We start from the raw sequence: 17385 nt of genomic DNA, 5'->3' as shown, positions 1-17385 counted from the left end.
CAAAGTTTTTCTTGTCCGGCGTCCTTGTAAGGGTTGATGTTTCTGGCTGCTCGTGTTCATAGTTCTACTTCATTGTAGTCTTCGACTGTTTTCTTTACGCATTGGGCTGTTGTATGCGGCGGGTAACGGTGTCGATGGGTTGGGTTGTTTGGGGGAGGAGACCAGACAGCGAGGTCATCGGTGTCATCGGATTAGGGAAGGACAGGGAAGGAAGTCGGCCGTGCCCTTTCAAAGGAACCATCCCCGCATTTGCCTGGAGCGATTTAGGGAAATCACGGAAAACCGAAATCAGGCTGGCCGGACGCGGGATCGAACCGTCGTCCTCCCGAATGCGAGTCCAGTATATCTGTGTTGAAATTTGAAGAACTGGGTACTATAATTCCATCTGTAAGTATGCTGTCATTAGTATAGTGTCAGTTAATCAGTTCCGTTACTTTTACGAGCAAGGCCGATGAGTCGATATTTTAAGGATTCAATGTTAGCTATTTCGGATGACTCCTTGTTAGGGATATGTGTGCTAGATCTTGAAGCAATTTTTATAATTCTTCTTTCTACGCTATTTAATCTCTTCGTTGTTAATGGGTTAGTTATCCTGAAATGCGCTGACTGTCTGCCAGATTTGAGCTGTTTACCGCCAGCGCTACACTCTGATAACACTTGGTGGGTTCTCCAGTTCGTTGTTAAGATCCTAATGGAGGCGGACTGCAGTTGTATCCCTCCGACATCTTATGGAGTATCAAGTGTGTACATGTGTCGTGTGGTTGAGTGTGATACGTGTTTGTACGGTGTAGTGTTGGGTTTGTGTTGTTTTGGATGAAGGGAAGGGAGAGAATGAATCCCGATTGTAGCACACAGCCTGCCCCTCTCGAATAGCACTAAGAGGATTGCCGAGATTAATCACCATCACCATTTATAGTGTCACTTCCCTGCAGTGTACAAGACACTGCACAGTGGTAGGAAATTTAATCCAGGACATTTGCGCAAAGGGTCGTGATCAGGAACGTCACGAATCCACCTCTCCTCCCCTCTCCGGATAAATAATGGGAGTGAAAATTTTCAGTCATCATGATTCTAACCGGCTTAGCTGAAATTCGAGCGTCACATCACAAATGCTTCTTAGTAACGTCGGTTACGGACGCGGGTGATGGACTGTTATTAAATGTATTTATCCAAAGTAGTCGCGATTTCAGCCTGGTATGCCATTTTGAAGTCACAACTGTAGCAACATAAATTGCTTAGAGACCAATTCAAATTTAGAAATCATTTCGTTTTTTAAAACAGTTTACAAATAAACAGATTTGTTTTCTCAAAAATTGTAGCGCTTCCTATCCCATTACAAAGTGATCAATGCGCCGTTTCTTTCAGGAGGACACAATTCTGGTGTCCAACACAGGAGAAAGCAGCACTTTACTAAACCGAGAGCAGTATGTATAGAGTTACTATTTTTTTATGAATGACGAAGACTCCTGTCTCATTATACATAGGGAAACATGGTTGACTCGAGGACAGTCTTCTCTTAAATAGAAAGATGCTCTGATGCACAATGTAGTAAATTAGGAATAGCTATAATTGTTTCTAAAACAATTTTGTTGTTATGAAATATTTTGAGAAAAGAATGTGTTGCTCAAGTTGAACTGGCTTTTATGTAATTTGTGTTGTTACATGTGTCACGAGAAACCGGCATAATTGGCCGAAGTCGCAACCGTGATGAATAAATACGTAAAATTTTATCCTTTTAAAAATACGCCCATTGTTTGTCTCTACGTGCAACGCAGATAATGTGGCACAAATTTTCTCTCGGTAACACTTCGATACTGAGAGTTTATGTTTTGTACATGAATTGTGAAGCACGTGTCAGTTCAGCAATATAATTCCGGTGCTGTAATGATATCCCGAAACAAGCCCCTGTTTACGACACATCCAATTTTTCATATCACCAGCTTTTCGTATCAATAGCTGCCTCATTAGGTGTTCCATCGAACGCAAATTTTAGTTAGTATTATTTCTGCCAATCAATTCTGATTGCGCAATCAGAATTCTTTGTCCTTATCAAGTAATTATACACAGTAACATAATTAGTCCGCAGTAGGGAGACGCTGCAGCCGGAAAATTTTCGCTTGTGACGATTAATTAATGTAACAGGGCGAATGTATTTGTTATACCTGACGCAGCTGAGGAGATACTTGATTCATAATAGTTCGTTATAAATTTAGTTGCCTTGATGGCAATGTAAAGAAGCAGCTGGAAATCTGATTTGCCTTGTTGAGCAACCATCTTCAGATCATAACTCCTTACGCAACAGGTACCATAAAGCACATTGTATAGTCACATTTCCAATTATATATTCTCCAACTGATGTTTTACATTTGAAAATGACGACGTAGTCCGATAAAACAGTAATGTATCCCTTTTTTTAAAAAAAAATTATGTAATGTGACTATGGCTTCGCTATTGTGCTGTCAAGTAAACATTTAACTTAGTCACACTCCCTTACGACAATTACGTCGGAATATAGACACATTGAGGCACATAACCAGTGCCTTCACACTAAACCGTTGTCATTGCATCCTTGCTAGGTACGCCTCAAAATGTTCTTTATCGTACCAAAGACATTAGGAGCTATCCAGAAATGGTTGTCTTCCTCGTATTGGTATCAAGTTACGTTTATAATTAAGGGAGAATCTTGTCGTCATAGGGAAACCAATAATATAATATAATTAAATGGTTGTAGGTGCTCTGCTACAGCCGAGTGCTGGAGAGACTGAGTATTGTTGTTGTGGTTATCACAACGATAACCAGTTTGGTGCAGTACTCCATACTACTCTTTCCTGTGCAAGCCTCATCTCCGAATAACTGCAACCAGCGTCCACTTTAATCTGCCTACTGTATTCAAGCCTAGCTCTCCCTCTACAATTTTTACATCCCCCCACTCCCTCCACCCATACCTCTTTCTTCCCCTCCCACCACCTCCGTCCCACCTCCCCACCCCCACACACACTTCCCTTCATTACCAAACAGACAACACTCGGATGCCTCAGACTGTGTCTTGTAAACCGATTCCTTATTTTAGATTACTTATACCATAATTTTTTTTCCCATTTTGATTCACAATCTCATCGGTCGTTGTCTGATATACCGATCTGATCTTCAACAATTTTTCTTAGCGACACATTTCAAAAGCTTCTGTTCTCTGGTTGTGTGAGCTGCCTATCGTTCGAGTTTCTCTAACATACAAGGCTGCATTACAGACAAATATTTTCAGAAAAGACTTCCTGATTTGTATTAGACTTCAGTAAATGCTTCTTTTTCAGTAACACTTTTCTTGTTATTGCGGGTCTACACTTCGTATCCTCTCTGCTTAGCCCATCGTCTATTACTTTGCTGTCCACATTACTTTATTCTCTTTCATTTCCTTATTTTATTCCCTCAGCATTGCCTGATTTCATTCTAATACATTCAATACTCTTTTTTTACTTTTGTTAATGTTAATGTTTGTGTCTCCGGACCATTAACGATGTCATCGTCGAACTTCAAAGTTTTATGTCTTCTCCCTGAACTTTAATTCCCTTCACAAATTTTTCCTTGGATTCCTTTACTGCTTGCTCAAAATACAGACCAAATAACATCGGGGAAAAGCTACAGCCCTGTATCACTCCCTTCTCTACCACTGTTTCCCTTTCGTGTCCTTCGGCTCTTATTACTGCTGTCTGGTTTCTGTACAAGTCGTAGATAACGCAAAAAAAAAACTTCAAAATTACAAAGAGTGTAATACGTACACATCTCTTATTTATGGATTCTTACCATTACTTTGTCGTTCCATAGGCGGCTCCATATCGGGCAAGAACTAAATGGAGGTTCGTGGTGGTGTAAAACTGTCAAAAATGTGTGAACTACAAACACGTTGGTGAACAAAACACTCGGATCCCACACAGTGCAGCTGCGACAGGTGACAACTTCTGAAGTTCTGTTCGCTATGTAAGCGAGGCCAGAGGTTATCCCAAAAACGACCGTCTCTTAACTACATCGACACTGGACGTTGTCGGCGGCAGGTGGTTGTGCTGCAGTGGAAGTGGTTTGGCAGTGTTGCGAGACTCGTCGACACCATGATCGACTGGGTATCGATAGTGCGGCACTCGCGCCGGCGCTTCTCCAACTACATGTACGCCGTGCCCAGCAAGGTGCGGAAGAGGCGCCGGATGCGGAGGTCCGGCCCACAGGAAGGTTCTCCGGGAGCCTCCGCCTTCTCCTGCGGCTGCTGCTGGCCACAGAAAGTGAGTACGCCGCCACTTGCTGGAAATGGTGCCTGCCGCATGCTATTGGCATCGCCGTCTCTGAGAGTGTAACTGTTCTCTAATGACGCTTACAGTTGTCGACGTACCTTATATGCAAGAAAACAAGCTGTAGCGTAAAAGTGTTGCCAAACTTTCGGGACACCCTCAGAAGAACAACTGTAGAGTGGAAATCAATAACGAGCTAAACGGAAAGTTTTTTATTTTTTATTTTTAATTAGACGTGAGAAACCAAGCAAACTGCCGTTGGCAACAACCTCAAAAGCGGCCTAACCGTTACTACACTACCGGCCATTACAATTGCTACACAAAGAAGAAATGCAGGTGATAAACGGGTACTCATTGGACTAATATATTATACTAAAACTGGCATTACATTTTCACGCAATTTGGGTGCGTAGATCATGAGAAATCAGTACCCAGAACAACCACCTCTGGCCGTAATAACGTCCTTGATACGCCTGACCATTGAGTCAAACAGAGATTCGATGGCGTATACAGGTACAGCTGCCCATGCAGCTTCAACACAATACCACACTTCATCAAGAGTAGTGACTGGCGTATTGTGACGAGCCAGTTGCTATGCCACCATTGACCAGACGTTTTCAATTGATGAGAGATCTGGAGAATGTGCTGGGCAGGGCAGCAGTCGAACAGTTTCTGTATCCAGAAAGGCCAGTACAGGACCTATAACATGCGGTCGTCCGTTATTCTGCTGAAATGTAGGGTTTCGCAGGGATCGAATGAAGGGTAGAGCCACGGGTCGTAACACATCTCAAATGTAACGTCCACTGTTCAATGTGCCGTCAATGCGAACAAGAGGTGACGGAGACGTGTAACCAGTGGCACCACATACCATCACTCCGGGTGATACGCCAGTATGGCGATGACGAACACACGCTACCAATGCGCGTTCACCGCGATGTCACCAAACACGGATGCGACCATCGTGATGCTGTAAACGGAACCTGGATTCATCCGAAAAAATGACGTTTAGCCATTCGTGCACCCAGGTTCGTCGTTGAGTACACCATCGCAGGTGCTCTTGTCTGTGATGCAGTGCAAGGGTAACCGCAGCCACGGTCTCCGAGCTGATAGTCCATGCTGCTGCAAACGTCGTCGAACTGTTCGTACAGATAGTTGTTGTCTTGCAAGCATCCCCATCTGCTGACTCAGGAATCGAGACGTGCCTGCACGATCCGTTACAGCCATGCGGATAAGATGCCTGTCATCTCGACTGCTAGTGATACGAGGCCGTTGAGATCCAGCACGGCGTTCCGTATTACCCTAAGGAACCCACCGATTCCATATTCTGCTAACAGTCATTGGATCTCGACCAACGCGAGAAGCAATGTCGCGATACGATAAACCGCAATCGCGATAGTCTACTATCCGACCTTTATCAAAGTCGGAAACATGATGGTACGCATTTCTCCTCCTTACACGAGGCATCACAACATCGTTTCACCAGGCAACGCCGGTCAACTGCTGTTTCTGTATGAGAAATCGGTTGGAAACTTTCCTCATGTCAGCACGTTGCACGTGTCGCCATCGGCGCCATCCTTGTGGGAATGCTCTGAAAAGCTAAACATTTGCTTATCACAGCATCTTCTTCCTGTCGGTTAAATTTCGCGTCTGTAGCACATCTTCGTGGTGTAGCAATTTTAGTGGCCAGCAGTGTATCATTTCTAGTAGTGCAAAATATAACTTGAGCGATACATGCCGACCCACTGGTGAGGCTAAAGCTGGCTTCGTGCCTTGTAACTTTGTAATTGTTTGCAGCGAGTGACGGAGATTTTGCCCACGTTGAAAAACGTAAGAGGTTGGAAGAACGTCAGAGTGTTCTGGATCTAAAGACCTCGTCCGACTTCTAGAGAATGCGGCACCTAACAATCGATTTGTGATTACTATGCTTTAGCCGAGGACTCTTTTATTTTAGAAAAGCACCCAATACATATATCAACACAACAAATATAAATATTTCCAGACGTAGTAGGATTTAAGTGACAAAAATTGCACCTGGTGTTGTCAAGATGAGCACAGTGTTTAACGAACTGTAAGACTGGAGCACCTACGAGATTTTCAAGAAAGGGCTTACCACTGACGTAATAAAGAACTTCATTTTACCGTCACAACAATGTAAAAACAACGTATCAGCTGAGAACGAAAATGATTTGCAACGTATGCTGCCGTATTTGAAAATAGCTAATGGAGCATTTTTCTGACATTTAATCGATTAAAATTGCATTGTGTTCTAGAAAATTAAAAGAACCATTAAATATACTGTAATCACAGTATAGTATATATCTAAAATGTGCCTGTAAAAAGTTTATTAGTAAAAAACTGATAATTGCCTGAAATTCTTTTCATTGGCACTTACCTCGTTTCTGCCAATATCTTAATGGCATTTACCACGTTATGTTTTTTTATAATACTTTAATTTTCATTGATAAAAGGAAGGGAATTCCAAAAATTTTGCAATAGTCTTGTGACTCTTACTGTTGATAACAACTAAAAAATATTGTTGAGGCTTTTTCATTAAAATATTTTTGCCAAAACAGAAATCTGAATAACTCGGAATTAGTCTCTTGGCACTTAGCCCGTTATTGATTTCCATTCTACATGTAATGGTGAACTGACACACTGTGACCACGGCCCACTCCGAGATAAAGCGCTACCAGGTGGCATTGCAAGCACGTGATGTGGTAGGAAAGAGTATACAGAGTGGGGCAGAAGAGACAGGCCGCCCCAAATTGCAGATGGTTATAATTGAAATGAAGCTGCTCACAGAGGTCCAAGGCAGGCTGTAATTATCTCAGGGCAGCGAAACTAGGTCGACATTGTAATGCATTAATGCGGAAACGATTCACGCTGGAAAAAATTAGTTCCAAATTTAGCCACATGGTGCAAATTTGGCGCTGTAAATGCAAGAAAGACGTATAGAAATGTTTCCATATGTAATGGATGAGGAACGGGACGCGGCAGAAAAGGACAAACAAGTGAGAAAGACATAATATAGGCTTTATTATTAACCGCTACCTACATCGTTCGTTCAATATTAGTGCCAGAGACGTCGATGACATGCGGTACAGCGCCAGCTCAGCATCTGGTGGCCAAAATTGGAAATATTTTCTCTTCCAATGTAAATCGGTTCCGCGTCAAGGCATTAGCATACGTACCAGGTTTCGCTGCCATACGAAAATTACAGCCCACACTGGATCACCCTGAGCAGCAGCACTTGAATTATAACCTCCTGATATATCCAGGATGAATAATTATATCAAGACGCAGTTTTCGCCGTGTTATAGCTGACAATACGGCGAATTTCCTGACGTTATCAAGTAGTTTTTAGCGTTTGTAGTCGCCGAATTACGACATCGACCGTGTATTTCTTCCCCCCCCCCCCCCCCCAACGGAATTTTTGTGCCCTAACTTTAACTACATAATATATATGTGAGTTTGATCAAATAGTATCGATATAACAGCGGTAGAAACCAGTCTGCCGCCCTCAAGAGGAGTACTTTCTGCCCTGTTATGCCAAACATAACTCCTGTATGGTTCTAGTGTTCAACTGTGCGCTTGAAGCCCATCGGCTTGGGTTCTGCTGTTGTAGCAATCAGAAAACTTACTCGTAAAGCTATGGAGACGGACACAGTTCAAACGACAGTCAAAAAGGTAAGCGTCGGTTATTGCGAATGTCACTAAACCATTACAGCAGCAGTGCGGTTGTATGCTAAAGAGTATCCAGATCATGATGACCACTGACAACCTGTCTTCGCAAACATTATAAAAAAAATGTTCTAGAAACTGGAATTCTGGAGATCAAGTGATGAAAGAAATGTAACTAACATCTCATCTACGTTAACCCTCAATGCAAAAGTCACTTAAAGGCATATTGGAAGTAGAGAGGGATCAACCAAACAAATGTTCTTCGAACACAATATTCCGTCGCATTTTATCCTTTTCATATTTCGCTGCGTCCAAAGCTTCATGGCAATGACTTCCAAAATTGATTACAGTACTCCGAATGTTATCTACGAAAAGTGCAATGTGATCCGGCATATCTACGTAAAATTTTGTTTCAGGAAGAAACATCGTTTACAAACCATGAGCATGTCAATACTCCCAATATGCACTAATCGTCAGTTGAAATCCATGCTGATTCAAACAAATGGATAAAAAACGCTGTTGGCCTACCAACGTTTGGTGGGTGTTTTTCAACATCCGCATAATTGGTCCCTGCGTTATTGATGCGAATCCAACTACACTCAGAATCTCGAGTTCCTTATACGAGGGTTGGAACTTAAATAATGCCAACTATTTATTCACAACCGATACAAAAGAGTTACATGTTTGCTCCTGTTACTGTCCTTCAAAGTAGTCACCAGCGTTGCGTAGAACCCGTTGCCAGCGATGTGGAATGCGTAGTACGCCGTTAGCGGAGCCTCTTCTGTTGATGGTGCGAATGGAGCGTCTACTGCCTGTCGAATCTCTGGAACAGTTCTGAAGCGAATGCCACGAAGTGGTTCCTTCATCTTCTGGATCAAAACGAATTCACAAGGACTTAAGTACGAGGAGTATGGTGGATGGTACAGTACTTTCCAGTCCCATCGACCGAACAGAGCAGCCACAGCTTGCGCCGTGTGCGACCGCGCGTTTTCCTCCAAAAAGATGGATGGGTTGGGCAGAAAGTGTCGCCGCTTCTTTCGCAAACCTGGCCGCAGGTGATGCTCCAAAAACGAACAGTAATACTGAGCACTGGTGGTCTGCCTTGAAGGAACGTAATGCGTTAGGATAACACCATCACAGTCGTACACGAGAATCACCATAACTTCAGATCACTCCATTCGCGCCATGTTGTGAATAAATAGTTGCCACTATTTAAGTTCCAACCCTCGTATAAGAGCAGTATCCGACGTGCAGGAATTGTGGCGCCCATAACACTGCTGTGACAAAGGTTGATGTTCGTGCAGTTACGACACCCGCTCTATTCACCGCCACCGCCTACCAAAATGGTAGAATAAAAAGTTGCAACCCTCGTATATACTGCATCCCACAGGACATAAGACAATCGATGTCGTACTAACATGAGAGATGTTCCTCCCTTTCAGCACATGTAGTAACAGACCTTCTTAAGAGAACATTTGGAGAATATTGGAATGCTCGTTCAGGAAACGCAAAATGCTCTGCACACTCACCAAACTTAGCATTTCTATACTATTACTATGGCGAAAATTAAATCAAGGCGTTTATTAGAAAACATCGACGACTCCAGAAGGCGTGAAATGCCCAATAACGAGAGCCTATGCTACCATTAACTTCAGAGAAAATTCAACGTGCAGTACTGATTCCACAGGATCAATTAATAATATGTAGCAATGCTCAAGGTGAACATTTTGAGCACTTGGAACGACAGAGGTGATAATAAACCCACGAATCGTACCGAAGTTAGGTACTGGCTTATTTTTGGTAGGTACAATTACGGCAGACCCATGTGGAACCTCTTCTCCTGCCGGTGGGACAGTGCTCGTCGGCGCTGTTCTCTTGATAATATTCGATCAGGTCCCTTACATACTGCGCCGTTGAACTCCTCTTAGAAGCTTGTTTCAAATGACACAGAAAAAGTATACTCTTTCATTATAAAAGAAAGAAAGACGTGCAAAGTCGGTTTTTTAATTTGCCAACTTTAATTGATAAAAATTAGTTAAGAACGTCAGGAAATTTCCCATATTGTCGGCTGTAACGGGGAGAAAACCGCACCTCGATGTATTTATTTATTCTGAGTATATTTGCAGTGGCCTGTCTTATCTGCCTCACTCTGTATAAGCGGAGCACAGACTCAAAAATGGCTCTAAGCACTATGGGACTTGACATCTGAGGTCATCAGTCCCCCAGACTTAGAACTACTTAAACCTAACTAGCCTAAGGACATCACACACATCCATGCCCGAGGCAGGATTCGAACCTGCGACCGTAGCAGCAGCGCGGTTTCGAACTGAAGCCCCTAGAACCGCTCGGCCACAGCGGCAGGCGGAACAGAGACTGATGGGAATCAATCTACAGTACGCGGACAAATGGGGAAATTAACAGACATGAGTGACTCTGACAAGAGCTCAGTTGATATGGTTAGGTACATGGAAACCAGCAGCTTGAAAATTACCGAACTGGTCTGCCGCCGCGTGCTACTGTCGTGAACGTCTATCGAAACTGGTTGAAGGACGGTGAAACGACCAAGCATCCGACAAGTTGTTGGCAGTGCGCGACTCACACGGAATATCGTGATCACAGGCTTTCCCGCTGTGTAAAGCAGGATACGGAGATCTGACAACAAAGTCCGAGCGCACCGTTCAGTGCATAGTGCCAAACATGAGGCCCCACAGTAGATGACACCACGGCTTCCAAGTGCAGATATTGTGATCACTGCTATCTTAATATCTGCGCACGTTGGTGTGTTAGTTGTTATGTTTCTGCATCTAACAGTCTTTCCACAAACATGTCACATAATTTACTACCTGATATTTGCATCATGGTAGTAACTGTTCTATAAAGTGGACCACGTCAGTCAGTATAGACTAACCGCTTTGCTTCCATGCGTACACTCTTCAAAACATTACTGCAGTCCAGGGCAAAATAAGCATTGATGATTTACTCTTGCCATACAACTTGCAGGTACTAATCAACCTAATAACATACTGTTCCTTATAGCTGTAATTATTTGTCGGCAAATGAAATAAATAATGATGCAATGTTGTTCAATACACTCTGCTGAGCCACCAATAAAAATATGTATGCCCACAACAACCTGAATATCCAAAGATATTGTTAACTGTGATTCCAGAGGACACAGGATCACCACGATTTCTCCGAAGATCACTGGAAACGTGTCACACAGTCGGATGAATCACGTTTCTCGTTACAGCAGCTCGAATGTGTGTCCGGGCGACACTGTCAATCAAGCTAACTGTTGACCTAAGATGCATCGCCGGCCGTTGTGGCCGAGCGGTTCTAGGCGGTTCAGTCTGGTTCAAATTGGTTCAAATGGCTCTGAGCACTGTGGGACTTAACATCTGAGATCATCAGTCCTCTAGAACTTAGAACTAATTAAACATGACTAACCTAAGGACATCATACACATCCATCCCCTAGGCAGGATTCGAACCTGCGACCGTAGCGGTCGCGCAGTTCCAGACTGAAGCGCCTAGAACCGCATGGCCACTGCGGCCGGCTGGTTCAGTGTGGAACCAAGCGACCGCTACGGTCGCAGGTTCAAATCCTGCCTCGGGCATGGATGTGTGTGGTGTCCTTAGGTTAGTTAGGTTTAAGCAGTTCTAAGTTCTAGGGGACTGATGACCTCAAGTTGTTAAGTACCATAGTGCTCAGAGCCATTTGAAGATGCACCACCACGCTCTGGATGTAGGGCGGTGGGATCAGTATTATGCTATGGAGCACATTTACCTTCCCTGCTATCGTACCTGGGGTAGTAATAGATGGCTTCACGACAGCTGTGTGCCACGTTAACAATGTTGTGGGCCATCTGCACCCCTTCAAGCTTGATATCTTCCCTGACGGTTATAACATTAAAACAGGATAACTGTCCGTTTCACAAGGTCAGAATCATGCTACAGTAGTTTGAGGAGGCTGATATCGAAAGCATGTTGTTGTATTGGCCGCCAAATTCGCCTTTTCTGAATCCTTTGGAACGCATTTCTGGCACTATCGAGTCCCATCTCCACGCCCTAAAATTACCCACCCGTCGTTTAGGAGAACTGCGTTACGTGTGCGCAAGCATCTGGTACCACATACCTTCGGAAACCTACCAAGGAATTTCCAAAGAGCGCCACGCAGAACTGCAGCTGTGTCGGTTTGCAAATATGGACCAACACGCTTTTAAGCAGGTAGTCAGAATATTTTGGCACTTTAACGTTTACACACTACTCGCTTTTTTATCACTTTCTCCCCGTCAACGATAAATTGTGTTTTTTGCTAACTATGACATTGTAAGCTTGAATAGTATGTCAGAGACTGGGGAGAGAAATTATTTTTTTATTTTTTTCCCTACGCACCATGTCCCAGTCAAAAAATATGAAATCCTAATGTATGTGAAATTACAGAATGCGCAAAATAAAGCTGGTTCGAAAAAAATTTTATGCACCTTATGATAGGCAACGCAATATATATCAGCTGCATCCAAGGGGGATGGCGTATGTTAAATGGCCTATTTTAAGGTGTAAACAATATATTCAGAACCAGTTATCAGTTTTATATTGCACGCCCTGTCTGTTTGTTTACAAGTAGGTAATGTACAGTCGATGACTTGCTCGACCTGAGCGTGAAACGCCACCGACCTCAGGCGATGCTACCGACTGTGTTTTAAAAATATTTTCTGTCGTCATTAGAGAGAGATGACTGTTTCAGAACTGTAGTCGTTTTACCACACATCACAGAGGAATTTAGGACGTGATAAATGTTTCTGGAATTTGGCTCTTAACCGAGGCAAATTTTCCAGAAACCACGGGCTAACTGAGGGATTTATGGAACAAAACTATCTATATAGCTGACCCACATTAAACAGAAAACTGACGTTTGTCATTCTACAGATTTATGGTGAATCTGCTAATCAAGTGATTCGCCCCCATATCCAAATGGCTAGCATCGCTGTCTTTGATGCTGGAAGACCTGGTCTGACCTCCTACACATCTATGGAGTTTTTTCAAGTGAGGAAGTCTGTTACGGGGTCTAGTCAGCCTCACGAAGACCAAATGAAGAGTTGTTCGAATAAAGAAGCAGCAGCGTCACCAGGATTCATTTACTTGCAATATCGACTAGAAGAATCGGCGAAATGCTGATCGCATGTCCCACGATCATAGATCGCTCTTGGTACTGCCTTGTAGGAGGCCTAAGACCTAATTCATAAATGGTATTCACGTTTATTGGCGACCATGAACTCAAAGGGGTAATTTCCTGGTGTTATTACACTACTGGCCATTAAAAATTGCTACATCACGAAGATGACGTGCTACAGACGCGAAATTTCACCGACAGGAAGAAGATGCTGTGATAAGCAAATGATTAGCTTTTCATAGCATTCACACAAGGCTGGAGCCGGCGCCGACACCTACAACGAGCTGACATGAGGAAACTTTCCAACCGATTTCTCATACACAAATAGCAGTTGACCGGCGTTGCCTGGTGAAACGTTGTTGTGATGCCTCGTGTAAGGAGGAGAAATGCGTACCATCACGTTTCCAACTTCTATAAAGGTCGGATAGTAGCCTATCGCGATTGCGGTTTATCGTATCGCGACATAGCAGCTCGCGTTGGTCGAGATCCAATGACTGTTAGCAGAATATGGAATCGATCGGTTCAGGAGGGTAATACGGAACGCCGTACTGAGTCCCAACGGCGTCGTATCACTAGCAGTCGAGATGACAGGCATCTTATCCGCATGGCTGTAATGGATCGTGCAGCCCCGTCTCGATCCCTTAGTCAACAGATGGGAACGTTTGCAAGACAACAACCATCTGCACCAACAGTTCGACGACATTTGCAGCAGCATGGACTATCAGCTCGGAGACAATGGCTGCGGTTACCCATGACGCTACATCACAGACAGGAGCGCCTGCGATGGTGTACTCAACGACGAACTTGGGTGCACGAATGCAAAACGTCATTTTTTCGGATGAATCCAGGTGCTGTTTACAGCATCATGATGGTCGCATCCGTGTTCGGCGACATCGCAGTGAACACACATTGGAAGCGTGTATTCGTCATCGCCATACTGGCGTCTTACCCGGCGTGATGGTATGGGGTGCCATTGGTTACACGTCTCGGTCACCTCTTGTTCGCATTGACGGCATTTTGAACAGTGGACGTTACATTTCAGATGTGTTACGACCCGTGGCTCTACCCTTCATTCGATCCCTGCGAAACCCTACATTTCGGCAGGATAATGCACGACCGCATGTTGCAGGTCCTGTACGGGCCTTTCTGGATACAGAAAATGTTCGACTGCTGCCCTGGCCAGCACATTCTCCAGATCTCTCACGAACTGAGAGCGTGTGGTCAATGGTGGCCGAGCAACTGGCTCGTCACAATACGCTAGTCACTACTCTTGATGAAGTGTGGTATCGCGTTGAAGCTGCATGGGCAGCTGTACCTGTACACGCCATCCAAGCTCTGTTTGACTCAATTCCCATGCGAATGAAGCCCGTTATTACGGCCAAAGGTGGTTTTTCTGGGTACTGATTTCTCAGGATCTATGCACCGAAATTGCGTGAAAATGTAATAACATGTCAGTTGTAGTATAATATATTAGTCCAATGAATACCCGTTTGTCATCTGCATTTCTTATTGGTGTAGAGATTTTAATGGCCAGTAGTGTAATTTATCTTTTCTCAGACCAGTTCGTATTACTTTTTTCTATGGAATATTCCAAAAGGACTGATGTATTACGTGAATTTCCGAGTAATGGAACATCTGAAGCGAAATATCGGTGAGAAAATCACTACAATGCCCGCGCAAATGCCAGGAATACTTTACGTGAGGTGGAATCCAGCGGTGCTGTCGTATCTGGCGGAAGGATGTGTCCGTCTCCAGTGTCGCATTTCGTGTGTCGTCTATACTGGCATGGTATATTTGTGTGGCTCAGATATCTCAAATTCTTTTTCGAGCCACTGAGCATTGTTTAGAATCTGTCCATAACAGTCGTCGTTTACAACGCTCCCATATTCATTCGAAATAAACTTAAACAAATTAATACTGTGCCTTATGGTATTATTGCTTTACCTCGACTGTGTTGTAAAGAAGGTTGTATAAATGAATTACAGTTACAGACAGCTGCAACCAATCAGTGATGAAATATTTCTTAATTTTCGTTAACTAGAATCCGTTCCACACCAGACTCATTTTGAGGTGACCTGTGCAGAATCTCACAAGGTCATTCTTAGAGTATGATGCTGAGTTCTGAAGGTTGATTGACTGTGACAAACGACATGGAATTCTGTTATTTATCTTAATTTATATTTTGAACGTGGCTGCACTTCAGCAGCGGTTACAGAATAACAGCTGAGTTACACAGCCAACCAATTGCAATAAATGGTGACTTTCAATAACATTAACCATCATTTTAACAGATTTGGACCCGTCTTCTTCAGAAGGACAAGAAACAATCTGTTTGGTACTGTGAAGTTGGTTTTTTGTACTTCTGAAGAAGAATGCTTAAGGGTAACTGAAAACCACCAATTATTGTAACCGCTTGGCTGTCTTATTTACCTGTTACTAATCTATATTATTGATGTCGACACAGAAAGTCACTCTAACTGACATTATTCTTAAGAAAAAACTAAAGATTCAAGCTAAAACATTAATTCATCCAACAGTAATAACCGATCAATTACCAGCAGCAGATGTGTATTAGCAATTGTCAGTAGACTGTCTTCGAAAATAGCAATAATTTGAAGAAATTGAAATACCAGTGATTTATTGTACCAAGGGATCAACATGGGAACGCATGGAGGTCATCTTCTGCTTATTACTATGTTGAACAATGTGGCTAAGCGTGTACTCCAAAACATTTGTACGTGCACAAGCACTGTACTACGCCATCGGATTTGCCACAGATCAATAGAATGGTTCATCATTGGTCTCTGCAACGTTTATACGAGGGTTGGAACTTTAACAGTGTCAACTGTTTATTTACAGCTCGTACAAAATAGATACGTGTTTCAAAGTTTCACTGACCTTCAAACTACTCACCAGCATTGTGTATAACCCGTTGCCAGCGATGTGGAAGTCGTAGGATACTCTTAGCAGTGACAGTTGTATTGACAGTTCGAAGGGCGCGGTCTATTTCCCGACGAATCTGTAGCAGTTCTGAAGCGAGAGCCGTGAAGTGTTTCCATCAGTTTACAAATCGAATTGAACTCACGATGGCTTAAGTCAGGGGAGTGCAGTAGGTGGTATAGCACTTAGCAGGCCCCATCAGTCAAACAAATCAGTAACAGCTTGCACTGTACGTGCTTGAGCATTGTCCTGCAAAATGATGGTCAGGTCCCGCAGAAAGTGTCAACACTTCTGTCTCTATGCTGTTCATTTTTGGAACACAACCTACGACCAGCTTAGAGACAGAAGTGATGACACTTTCTGCAGGACCTGACCACCATTTTCGCATTTGCCTATCCGAGTCAGACCAGACCCAAACTTACACATGCCGTTAACCATGTGTCAACAACCTGTACTCGTACATCCATTGTGTACATTCCCGTACAGGTGAGACATTTTACTTCCAGTTGCCCCTCGCATTACGCAGGGATTCCAGGTTCGAGTCCCGGTCCAGTCAAGATTTTCAATGTCGTCATTCCATTATAAAGCCGATGGTTGTCCATATTCGCAACTGCGAATGCGTTTGTTGTACTTCATAACGGCTGTAGTCGTCACAGTGCCTGTTCATTCGGACACACATGCATGTCCAAAGGAACTTTGCATCGTAATTCATAACAACAGGGGCACTGCAATATCGTTTCGTAAAATTGCTAGGGTGATTTAAAAAGTTCTCGGAATTACCACGAGAGGTCAGCGCTAGCGCAACTAGTTGTTCACGTGATATTCATTGGACTGTTACCTGTAAACACGTGCCATGTCAGTGCTTTAGGAAGAGAACTGTGGCGGTGACGTGGCTCTGTTGTTGTTCCTGCGTAGTGATTTGCGAAGATGGAAAAATCGATATTTGAGCAGTGGTTGATTACTTTGTAAAGAAAGGTATGAAATCTAAAGACATTCATGCCGATTACCAGAATAAAAAATGGTTCAAATGGCTCTGAGCACTATGGGACTTAACTGCAGAGGTCATCAGCCCCCTAGAACTTAGAACTACTTAAACCTAACTAACCTAAGTACATCACACACATCCATGCCCGAGGCAGGATTCTAACCTGCGACCGCAGAAGTTGCGCGGTTTCAGACTGTAGCGCCTAGAACCGCTCGGCCACCCCGGCCGGCGATTTCCAGAATACACTGGGTGACTCTGCTCCTTCATTTTCAGCTGTTGCCAAGGGGCCAAATGAATTTAAATTTGGTCGGGACAGCTTAAATGATGATC

The 17385-nt window shown here is 43.6% G+C and overlaps 1 protein-coding gene across 1 annotated transcript in view; it reads left to right on the top strand.

The window, feature by feature from the left end:
- Positions 1-17385, top strand: part of LOC124776013 — a 215470-nt gene that overhangs the window by 24373 nt on the left and 173712 nt on the right. Inside the window, exon 2 of the mRNA XM_047250855.1 lies at positions 3823-4271. Within this exon, the coding sequence (XP_047106811.1) occupies positions 4104-4271 (168 nt within the window). The 5' untranslated portion in view covers positions 3823-4103. The remainder of the gene's footprint in view (positions 1-3822; positions 4272-17385) is intronic.

The sequence above is a fragment of the Schistocerca piceifrons genome, chromosome 2 (genome assembly GCF_021461385.2).
Source record: "Schistocerca piceifrons isolate TAMUIC-IGC-003096 chromosome 2, iqSchPice1.1, whole genome shotgun sequence".
Taxonomy (NCBI): domain Eukaryota; kingdom Metazoa; phylum Arthropoda; class Insecta; order Orthoptera; family Acrididae; genus Schistocerca; species Schistocerca piceifrons.
This window is presented reverse-complemented; position numbering and strand designations above follow the sequence as displayed.